Source organism: Ranitomeya variabilis, chromosome 2 (assembly GCF_051348905.1).
Source record: "Ranitomeya variabilis isolate aRanVar5 chromosome 2, aRanVar5.hap1, whole genome shotgun sequence".
NCBI classification, from domain to species: Eukaryota; Metazoa; Chordata; class Amphibia; order Anura; family Dendrobatidae; genus Ranitomeya; species Ranitomeya variabilis.
Genome location: NC_135233.1, coordinates 620,566,702 through 620,578,650, shown reverse-complemented (window position 1 = coordinate 620,578,650; position 11,949 = coordinate 620,566,702). Strand labels below are relative to the sequence as shown.

Below are 11,949 nucleotides of genomic sequence, written 5' to 3'. Positions count from 1 at the left end.
TAGGGGACATGGGAATCTGGAGGGGACAGAGGAGACAGTAGGGGACCTGGGGATATGGAGGGGACAGAGGAGACAGTAGGGGACGTGGGGATCTGGAGGGGACAGAGGAGACAGTAGGGGACATGGGAATCTGGAGGGGACAGAGGAGACAGTAGGGGACCTGGGGATCTGGAGGGGACAGAGGAGACAGTAGGGGACGTGGGAATCTGGAAGGGACAGAGGAGACAGTAGGGGATGTGGGAATCTGGAGGGGACAGAGGAGACAGTAGGGGACGTGGGGATCTGGAGGGGACAGAGGAGACAGTAGGGGACATGGGAATCTGGAGGGGACAGAGGAGACAGTAGGGGACCTGGGGATATGGAGGGGACAGAGGAGACAGTAGGGGACGTGGGGATCTGGAGGGGACAGAGGAGACTGGAGGGGACATAGGGGTCTGAAGGGGACATAGGGGTCTGTAGAGGACATAGGGGTCTGAAGGGGACAGAGGAGACTGGAAGGGACATGGGGGTCTGGAGGGGACATAGCGGTCTGGAAGGGACAGAGGAGACAGTAGGGGGCATGGGGATCTGGATGGGACAGAGGAGACAGGGGGGATGTGGGGATCTGGAGGGGACAGAGGAGACAGTAGGGGATGTGGGGATCTGGAGGGGACAGAGGAGACAGTAGGGGACATGGGAATCTGGAGGGGGCAGAGGAGACAGTAGGGGACCTGGGAATCTGGAGGGGACAGAGGAGACAGTAGGGGACCTGGGGATATGGAGGGGACAGAGGAGACAGTAGGGGACGTGGGGATCTGGAGGGGACAGAGGAGACAGTAGGGGACATGGGAATCTGGAGGGGACAGAGGAGACAGTAGGGGACCTGGGGATCTGGAGGGGACAGAGGAGACAGTAGGGGACGTGGGAATCTGGAAGGGACAGAGGAGACAGTAGGGGATGTGGGAATCTGGAGGGGACAGAGGAGACAGTAGGGGACGTGGGGATCTGGAGGGGACAGAGGAGACAGTAGAGGACGTGGGGATTTGGAGGGGACAGAGGAGACAGGGACGTGCGGATCTGGAGGGGACAGAGGAGACAGTAGGGGACGTGGGGATCTGGAGGGGACAGATGAGACAGTAGGGGACATGGGAATCTGGAGGGGACAGAGGAGACAGTAGGGGACGTGGGGATCTGGAGGGGACAGAGGAGACAGTAGGAGACGTGGGAATCTGGAGGGGATAGAGGAGACAGTAGGGGATGTGCGAATCTGGAAGGGACAGAGGAGACAGTAGGGGACGTGGGAATCTGGAGGGGACAGAGGAGACAGTAGGGGATGTGGGAATCTGGAGGGGACAGAGGAGACAGTAGGGGACATGGGAATCTGGAGAGGACAGAGGAGACAGTAGGGGACGTGCGGATCTGGAGGGGACAGAGGAGACAGTAGGGGATGTGGGAATCTGGAGGGGACAGAGGAGACAGTAGGGGACGTGGGGATCTGGAGGGGACAGAGGAGACAGTAGGGGACATGGGAATCTGGAGGGGACAGAGGAGACAGTAGGGGACATGGGGATCTGGAGGGGACAGAGGAGACAGTAGGAGACGTGGGAATCTGGAGGGGATAGAGGAGACAGTAGGGGATGTGCGAATCTGGAAGGGACAGAGGAGACAGTAGGGGACGTGGGAATCTGGAGGGGACAGAGGAGACAGTAGGGGACGTGGGGATCTGGAGGGACAGAGGAGACAGTAGGGGACGTGGGAATCTGGAGGGGACAGAGGAGACAGTAGGGGACATGGGGATCTGGAGGGGACAGAGGAGACAGTAGGAGACGTGGGAATCTGGAGGGGATAGAGGAGACAGTAGGGGACGTGCGAATCTGGAAGGGACAGAGGAGACAGTAGGGGACGTGGGAATCTGGAGGGGACAGAGGAGACAGTAGGGGACGTGGGAATCTGGAGGAGACAGGAGGGGATGTGGGGATCTGGAGGGGACAGAGGAGACAGTAGGGGACGTGGGGATCTGGAGGGGACAGAGGAGACAGTAGGGGACATGGGGATCTGGAGGGGACAGAGGAGACAGTAGGGGACGTGGGGATCTGGAGGGGACAGAGGAGACAGTAGGGGATGTGGGAATCTGGAGGGGACATAGTGGTCTGGAGGAGACTGGAGGGGACCTGGGGGTCCAGAAGGGACAGAGGAGACTGGAGGGGACAGAGTAGTTTTGAGGGGGACAGAGAGAGGTATGGAAGAGACAGGGAAGTCTGGCAACAACTTATTCCCCTCTGTCCACTCAGATCACAAGCAGGTTTCAGCAGAATGGAGTGTGTATGTGTATGGTGCAGTCACGGGGAATAGCTGTGGGTTAAATAGTGTTGGGGCAATTATATTAGGGGGTTTGAGCTCCTTAAGGATTTGCTCTTTTATAATCATTTGTCAGAATTTTACCTTTTTGAAGAGACTTTCTGGCTGCTCTTTATAATGTAAAGGAGGCGTAGCATTACTGGTGAGGTGCGGCATTACTAGTGAGGCGCGGCATTACTGGCGAGGCGCGGCATTACTGGCGAGGTGAAGCATTACTGGAGGCGCAACATTACTGGCAAGGGGCAGCATTACTGATGAGGCGTGGCATTACTAGTGAGGTGAGGCATTACTGGTGAGGCGCGGCATTACTGGTGAGGAGTGGCATTACTGGTGAAGCACGGTATTGCTGGTGAGGGGCAGCATTACTGGTGAGGCACAGCATTACTGGTGAGGGGCAGCATTAACTGGTGAGGCGCAGCATTACTGGTGAAGTGCGGCATTACTGGTAAGGTGCGGCATTACTGGTGAGGCGTGGCATTACTGGCGAGGTGAAGCATTACTGGAGGTGCAGCATTACTGGAAAGGGGCAGCATTACTGGTGAGGCGTGGCATTACTAGTGAGGTGAGGCATTACTGGTGAGGCGTGGCGTTAATTGTGAAGCACGGCATTACTGGTGAGGGGCGGCATTATTTGTGAAGCGCGGCATTACTGGTGAGGCGTGGCATTGCTGGTGAGGTGCGGCATTGCTGGTGAGGTGCGGCATTACTGGTGAGGGGCAGCATTACTGGCGAAGCATGGCATTACTGGCGAAGCACAGCATTACTGGTGAGGCACAGAACTGCTCTCTGTAAGGCCACGTTCACATGTTCAGTATTTGGTCAGTATTTTACATCAGTATTTGCAGCCAAAACCAGGAGTGGGTGATAAACACAGAAGTGGTGACGTGTCTCTTTTAATCTATGTGCACACATTGTGGATTTCCTGCAGATCTGCATCGTTTTTTTCTGCGCAGAAACGCTGCAGATCCACAAGTGATTTACAGTACAATGCTGTGCTAATGGTGCGGAAAATTCCGCACAGAAACGCTGCAGATTAAAAGTAGCATGTCATTTATTTGTGCAGATCTGCAGCGTTTTTGTACCCATTCCATTATAGAAATCCGCAGGGGTAAATAACGCATGAAATCCGCAGCAAATCCGCACAAAAAAATGTGATAAATACGCAGCTGCGCTTTCTGCCAGAAGATGCAGAATCCGCACAAAACATTCCAGAGGCAAATCTGCAACGTGTGCACATACCCTCATGCTTTTCCTCTGATTCTTTGTCTCCAGGTTTTGGCTACAAATACTGATGTAAATACTGACCGAATACTGACGGTGTGAACGAGGCCTGAGCAGGTGTCTGGATTCAGAGAATGACATCGATCTGTCTCTGTTACAAGTGATTTTTTTCCACCAGGAGCCTGTACCACCTTTTATATGGGGGCTCGGCCTCTGATCCGGGGGGCTTACACTTACACATTTATATCTGTGGCCTACAGAACAGCACAATCTCTCCGGTTGCAGCAGCTCAGTAAGGAGATTCTTCTTCTTCTTCTTTTTCTCTGTTTTGATTACAGAACCAAAAACTGACACAAAATAACTGATAATGAGATGGTGAATGTATCGGATACCGGAAGAAACAAATAGAAAGAACCATGAAAACTGCAGCGTGACCCTCAGAGGAGAATGATGGAGCGATTGATCAGATAATTACTGATTGTCCCAATAACCTTCCCCTGAGATGGAGAAAGATTCCGCAAAGCTCCATAAAAATAACATTTATTGATTGGTTTTATATTATTATTATTATTTCTGTGCAGATTTGCAGAGAATTCATCCCATAAACTGGTTACAGCTTTATATAGATGAACTTTCTTTAATGTTCTGATTCTTGGGAATGAAGGATTGTGGATCTTGCTGTAGAATCTCCTGATAACTGTGATTAGTGCTGAGCTGCTGCTGCTCCCGGCTCCACAATTCAGGGTATGTGCACACCTTGCGGTTTTTACTGCGGATCCGCAGCTGTTTTCCATGCGGTGTACAGTACCATGTAAATCTATGGAGAACAAAAACCGCTGTGCACATGCTGCGGAAAAAAACACGCTGAAACGCTGCAGTTTATTTTCCGCAGCATGTCAATGCTTTGTGCAGAATCCGCAGCGATTTTACACCTGCTCCACATTAAAAAACCGCAGGTGTAAAACCACAGAAGAATCCGCACAAAAAAACGCAGAAAATCCGCGATAAATCCGCAGCAAAAACGCAGTGTTTTTGCCCTGCAGATTTATCAAAATCAGTGCAGAAAAATCCGCACACCAGTCCGCAGCGTGTGCACATAGCCTCACAGGTTACCTCCTTCCACAGCAGGTTTTTGTTTGCTTCATTTTATTTCCTCTGCGGTTTCTTTCCTTCTTCTCCCCACAGACGCTGCAGACACTCATCTCCCCCTGAACACTTATTATTAGGTATGTGCACACGTTGCAGATTTCCTGCTGATCCGCAGCGTTTTTTTCCTTGCAAAAACACTGCAGATCTGCAAGTGATTTACAGTACAATGGAAATCAATGGAAAAAAAACCCGCTATGCTAATGGTGCGGAAAATTCAGCACGGAAAACGCAGCAAATAAAGGAGCATGTCACTTCTTTGTGCGGATCTGCCGCGTTTCTGCACCCATTCCATAATAGAAATCCGCAGGGGTAAAAAACAAACGTATGAAATCCGCACAGAATCCGCAGTAAATCTGCAACAAAAATGCACAAAATCCACATACAAAACGCGCAGACTTTGACCTGCGCTTTCTGCCAAGAGATGCAGAATCCGCACAGAAAATTCCACAGGCAAATCTGCAACGTGTGCACATACCCCTAGTTATTGTTCAGTCATAAAACTAACGAAATTATTAGAAGGAAGTGAACCTAAAATCCTGCGACAAAACGCAATGTCTGCACTTCACTTGCGCTTTTCTATGTATCCAAGTTTTGCTTGCTCTCCCCTGTAGATAACAAAAAACAAAAACAACAACGCCTCGTGTGTATTCTGCCCCTTTCTAATCTGATCACAAAGATGAGACCCCACAACTACCTCTGGAGACCCCAAAACTGTGTCCTTGCGCCAAAATCGTTTCACAGGATCAAACATCAACCATAAGTGTACAGCAATCATCTGTGCAAAGCATCATCCTCCATATAGTGCATAATATTCATAATAATTTATACCATTCCTGACAAATGCACTCATTCAATATTTATAGTAATAATAATACACATTTATATATATGTACTGTTTAATAATATTAATAATAATAGTTATGTATATATACACATAAGTATTATTATTATTATACAGCAAATAAACTGCTACAACATATACAACTACATAGCAATAGTTTGTACCAGGCACAGAAATCACTGGCTCCAGCTTGTAATGTCACCACTCCACATCCTTTATAGTTTCTTTCCTTCTTAGTTTTTATACATTGCTCTTTAGATCAGCATTTATAATAACAGCAACTAAATTTCATCCATGATATATAAAACTAATAATGCTTCATAACATGAACATGTTACTACAGCCTGACATCCCATATGTAATAATAATAATAATAATACTTTAATAAAGGTTATATTTCTTGAATAATGTGATAGTATAATTTAGACATATTTATTATTATTATTATTATTATTATTATTATTATTATTATTCCCACAAATTACAAAAGTATTCTAGGAGTCCAAGAAAAAAAAATGTATTTACATGTATTTTTCTGCAAAATATATACATTTTTATTGTACATCCTAATATTATTATTGTTAGTAGTAGTAGTGATAGTGGTATTTGTAGTACTTGTAGTACTTGTAGTGGTAACAGTGGTATTTGTAGTACTTGTAGTGGTAATAGTGGTATTTGTAGTACTTGTAGTACTTGTAATAGTGGTATTTGTAGTGCTTGTAATAGTGGTATTTGTAGTACTTGTAGTGGTAACAGTGGCATTTGTAGTACTTGTATTAGTACTTGTAGTAGTTTCCCCATCAGATTCCTCGGATTTCTCCTTTTCTCTGTTTGGGGCAATTCCACTTTCAGCATTTAATAATTACATTTGTGTTGTGACATAAGGGAATAATGGCCGATCTTCTCATTACTGTGACATCTATTAAATAAATAAAATAATGAGAATTTCTCTTAAAATTAACAAATAGAATAAAAATTTTATTTTGATTTTTTTTTTCCTTTTTTTTTTAAATTTACAAACACGAAAAAAATGATGTTTTTTTTTTACAGTGCAGAGAAAAATAACATCAAAACTTTATTCCCAAATACAAAGCGTCGTTTATAGCAAAGTCCATCATCATCATCTAGAAACCGAACAGCGAATCTTCTGAATTTACAGTGACCAACATTGTAAAAAAAAAAAAAAACCTTCACACGGCAAATATTGCCAAGAAAAGCCCCTAAAGTCCTGGTGATAAGTGCAGGGGGCGCGGATCAATAAATATATGGAAACATCACAAGTGCCACAAAGTGTGGAGGGTCCGGGCCTGCAGCAGGACCACCGACGTCTGGAGACCCCAGCGGGGAGATATATTAGGGTCTGGCGGATACATTGTTGCAGGTGGTCTCATCCCTGTGGATCAGCACCATGCATGGTCCTTCACTGAGCTGCAGCAGGCGTGACACTGGGGGTCTGTACCGATCCAAGGGTCCTCACATCACACAGGGCTTGATGTCCTGGTAGCTGACCTGCTGGTGGTAGTAGGAGCCGCTGCCCCCGTGCATGGAGGAGGCCATGGCATTAAAGGAGAAGACAAACTCCTTCCTGTCGTTCATGCTGGGGGACTGGGAGTGATACCTGGGCACACCTGGGGGGACACAAGGGTCGGTCAGTGACGCCAGGGCAGACGGGAACTACAAGGCGCAGCAGCCCCACTACTGACACAGCTTGCTGCAACTTGTAGTTCTGTCCACAAACACAAGGAGTCTACTCATCATAATAATAGAACAATAGTAATAATATTAATAATAATGATTGTAAGAATAATAATAATAATATAGAGTGATGTAATATTAGTGATTGTAACAATAATAATAATAATATAGTGTGATGTAATAATAATAATATAGAGTGATATAATAATAATAATAGTATAGTGTGATGTAGTAATAATAATGATTGTAACAATAATAATAATAATAATAATATAGTCCAATGTAATAATAATATAACAATAATAATAGTACAGTGTGATATAATAATGATTTTAACAATAATAATAATAGTACAGTGTGATGTAATAATAATGATTGTAATAATAATAGTATAGTGTAGTAATAATAATAATGATGATTGCAACAATAATAATAGTATAGTGTCATGTAATATTAATAGCGATTGCAACAATAAGAATTCACAGAATATAAATGTGCTGACAATAATAAAATAATCATTCTAATTGACGGTATTATTTATGAGTTATTATTATTTTATATTATTATTATTAGTATAGTAGTAGTAACATTACCACCACCGTTGATATTATTTATTCCTTTATAATTATATTTGCAGCTTACAAAATATACCGTAATTAATTTCTATTAGTTATAATTATTTCTCCACACAATTTGTCCCTTTACACAGTGATGATTATTTTTAATATAGCACTAAAATGAATGATCTCTCTAGTGATCATTAATTTCAGTGATATATAGATAGATGATAGATGATAGATGGATAGATAATAGATAATTAGATAGACGGACACACTGAAAATAAAGGGGCAAATTGTGTGGAGGAATAAGTGTAACTATTAGGACTTCTAGAGATGGATCTTGTATATATTTGTGTGTATTTGGTGCAGTTTTTCTCTCTATCTCTGGACATCGGTGCAGACGGCTCTAATCCGACCTCTTATAATTATGGTAATTGTGGAGGAAGGAGACATTGAGGAGGAGCAGCCGGACCCTCATCATCCCCATCACAGCCGCAGTGTCTCCTCTCACTAGGGATATTAGGGATCATTATTTGTGACGTTTTCTTCCCAGTTGTTGATGGTCCCAGTATAACCCCAGTATAACCGTCCTCCTCCTCCTCTCCTGATGATTTGTATCTGCTGCATTAGATTTCCTGACATCTGGGGATCAGGAGCTAATAATAATAATAATAATAATAATAATAATAATATTGATCGATCAGCTGACTATTCCTGGTCATTAGATGGTAACTGGTTTCTATTCCTCTGAGAGCAGAGGGGTCTCTGGGGACGAGGTGAATGTGACTGGGGGTCTTTCACACATCCCCCTGTGCAGGCGCCGGAGCCCAGGGCCACAGACACAGGCCGCCCCCCCAGGAGCCATAATTACCGGGGTCTCCACACTAACTGCTGCCATGTCCCAGATGTGGAGATTCACAGAACACAACTTCCCCCTGTCCCCCCTCGGCTTCTCCAGGACTAGAGCAAGGACTACAACTCCCAACATCCTAATACTCCTGATAGGTGACTCCATGCTGTGCAGCCTGTCTATGGGGGGTGTCAGTGCGTGTCTATGGGGGGTGTCAGTGCATGTCCATGGGGGGTTTTGTGCCAGTGCATGTCTCTGGAGGTTTTTGTGCCAGTGCATGTCTCTGGAGGGTTTTGGGCCAGTGCATTTCTCTGGAGGGTTTGGGGCCAGTGCATTTCTCTGGAGGGTTTTGGGCCAGTGCATGTCTCTGGAGGATTTTGGGCCAGTGCATTTCTCTGGAGGGTTTTGGGCCAGTGCATTTCTCTGGAGGGTTTTGGGCCAGTGCACGTCTCTGGAGGGTTTTGGGCCAGTGCATTTCTCTGGAGGGTTTTGGGCCAGTGCATGTCTCTGGAGGGTTTTGGGCCAGTGCATTTCTCTGGAGGGTTTTGGGCCAGTGCATGTCTCTGGAGGGTTTTGTACCAGTGCATTTCTCTGGAGGGTTTTGGGCCAGTGCATGTCTCTGGAGGGTTTTGGGCCAGTGCATGTCTCTGGGGGTTTTGGGCCAGTGCATGTCTCTGGGGGGTTTTGGGCCAGTGCATGTCTCTGGGGGTTTTTGGGCCAGTGCATGTCTCTGGGGGAGTTTGGGCCAGTGCATGTCTCTGAAGGGTTTTGGGCCAGTGCAGGTCTCTGGGGGGGTTTGGGCCAGTGGATATCTCTGGGGGGTTTTGCGCCAGTGCATGTCTCTGGGGTCTTTTGCGCCAGGGCATGTCTATGGAGGTTTTGTGCCAGTGGATGTCTCTGGGGGTTTTGTGCCAGTGCAGGTCTCTGGAGGGTTTTGGGCCAGTGGATGTCTCTGGGGGTTTCATGCCAGTGCATGTCTCTGGAGGGTTTGGGCCAGTGCAGGTCTTTGGGGGTTTTGGGCCAGTGCAGGTCTCTGGAGGGTTTTGGGCCAGTGCAGGTCTCTGGAGGGTTTTGGGCCAGTGGATGTCTCTGGAGGGTTTTGGGCCAGTGCAGGGGTCTGGGGTTTTTGGGCCAGTGCAGGTCTCTGGGGGGGTTTGCGCCAGTGAATATTTCTGGAGGGATTTGGGCCAGTGCATGTCTCTGGAGGGTTTTGGGCCAGTGCAGGTCTCTGGAGGGTTTTGGGCCAGTGCAGGCCTCTGGAGGTTTTTGTGCCAGTGCATGTCTCTGGGAGTTTTGCGCCAGTACATCTCTCTGGGGGGGGGGGGTTGTGCCAGTGTGTGTCTCTGGGGGGTTTGTGCCAGTGTATGTCTCTGAGGGGGTTTGTGCCAGTGGATGTCTCTGGGGGGTTTTGTGCCAGTACATGTCTCTGGGGGGCTTGTCCTCGGGCAGAGCAGGGGGCACTTACCTTGGAGGTCTGGCGCTGAGTTGTGGCTGTTCTGGTGCAGGTATGGCTGATCCAGAGAGTGTGAGGAGAGGCTGGAGGACAGGGGGTTGTTGGCAGAGTTGCAGGGTGAGAGAGGCTGCTGCTTGATATAGGGGGCACCTCCAGACAGGGCAGTAGAGGTTGGTGCCCAGGCAGACGCAGGACTCGTGTAGACGGAATGAGGCTCCATTACTGCTCCCCCACCCAGGAGAGGAGAGCCAGAGTCATGGTGGGGATAGTCTCCCCCTGTGGACCCTGTGCAGCTGCCCATGTAGGAGTGGGCACCATTGGCAGCCAGGTGCGGGTGTCCGCTCAGCCCCATCCCATCCACGTTACTGGATAAGTGACCGTTCATCATCCCTATGCCACTGTCCAGTGCCAGGCTGTTGGGTGGGCAGGAGATGGTCCCTGCAGACCCCTGGAAGCTGTAGGTGTCTGGGATGTGGTTGAACCCCAGGCCATTCATCATACTGTACATGGGCTTCAGCGCTTGGCATTTTCTTCTGAAGCCCCTCGGTCTCCTCCTGAAAGACCCTTCCTCAAACATGAACTCACTGGCGGGGTCGATGGTCCAGTAGTGCCCTTTCCCGGGTCTGCCGAGGCCCTTGGGCAGCTTGATGAAGCATTCATTGAGGGACAGGTTGTGCCTGACCGAGTTCTTCCAGCCCTGGTAGGACCCTCTGAAGAAGGGGAAGCGGCTCTGTAGGAACTGGTAGATCTCACTGAGGGTCAGCCGCTTGGTGGGCGAGCTTTGGATGGCCATGACGATCAGGGCGATGTAGGAGTAGGGGGGCTTCTCCGGCCTCCTGATGCCGGCGTTGGTCTTTTTGGTCTTAGTGGCGCAGGAAGCAGATTCCATGACAGAGGCTTGGCCGCTGTGCTTGTCTGCAGCTGCTGACATGGGGCTGCTCTGTGCAGGAGTCTGGGCTGGGGGCTGCTGGATCTCTGCTGTCATTGTCAGCGCTGCAGGCAGTCACGAGGATGTGGAGCGGTGCTGGGGATGGACGGATCCGGCTCCTCCTCAGCTGGTGCGCAAAGATGGAGCAGAAGGAAGACTGTGTCCTGGATGTCTGACCGGCCTCCGCTGTATGTCTGGCGGCTCTGCAGGTCTGGAGAAGGCTGTGGCTCTGCTGCTCACAGATGAGGCTCTGCTGCTCTGGACTTGTGGGTAAAGATGGAGCAGGAAGAAGACGCAGTCCAAATTGTGTGTCCAGACGTGCTTGTGCTTGGGGGTCCTCCGGGTTCTGCTCACAGAGGTGCTGCAGTGTCTGTGTCTCCGCTCTGCTCACGGCTCGGGGGTCCTCAGCTTTGCTCAGCAGTTGAGTTGGGGGTCCTCAGCTCTGCTCACGGCAGTGTTGGGGGTCCTAAGCTCTGGTGACAGCTGTGCTGCTGTGTCTGAGGATCCTCCGCTCTGCTCACGGCTCGGGGGTCGTCAGCTCTGCAGGGAGTTGCTGCTTCTCATGGCAGCAGGACTCTGCCCTCCGGAGTGATCGCCTTTTACTTATCTCTTGTCATCAGACTCTGTCGGCTCTTCACAGAGAGACGTAAGAAGAAGGGTCTCCCCGCCCACTGACCCCCCCCCCCCTTCTCCCCTCCCCCGATAACTGGGGGTCACTTAAAGGAGCAACAGCCCAACTCTCTCCTAAACTCGATTTATCTCACTTTATAACATGTCCTCTCCATTCTGCCCCCATAGATCCCCCACCAGAGTGGACACCGAGCTGACCCTGCTCTGTGGCACAGGGGTCTCCTCCTGTTCTGAGGGGGTATTATTTCCATCTCTCTGCATTGACCAGATCACAATTCTGCTCCC

General features: G+C 48.5%; 1 protein-coding gene across 1 annotated transcript; it reads right to left on the bottom strand.

The window, feature by feature from the left end:
* Positions 1–6,277: 6,277 nt before the first annotated feature.
* FOXF1 (forkhead box F1) lies at positions 6,278–11,647 on the bottom strand. Its single transcript, XM_077288873.1, has 2 exons — positions 10,119–11,647; positions 6,278–7,176 (listed from the first exon to the last, which is right to left on the bottom strand). The coding sequence occupies exons 1-2, from the start codon at positions 11,089–11,091 to the stop codon at positions 7,022–7,024; spliced, it is 1,128 nt and encodes a 375-aa protein (XP_077144988.1). The 5' UTR covers positions 11,092–11,647; the 3' UTR covers positions 6,278–7,021.
* Between the last annotated feature and the right edge of the window lie 302 nt (positions 11,648–11,949).

Coding starts and splice junctions, on each gene's coding strand:
- FOXF1 (XM_077288873.1), bottom strand. CDS start 11,091: ATGACAGCAGAGATCCAGCAGCCCCCAGCCCAGACTCCTGCACAGAGC. Junction 7,177..10,118: donor CTCAGCGCCAGACCTCCAAG/GTAAGTGCCCCC, acceptor GTGTCCCCCCAG/GTGTGCCCAGGTATCACTCC.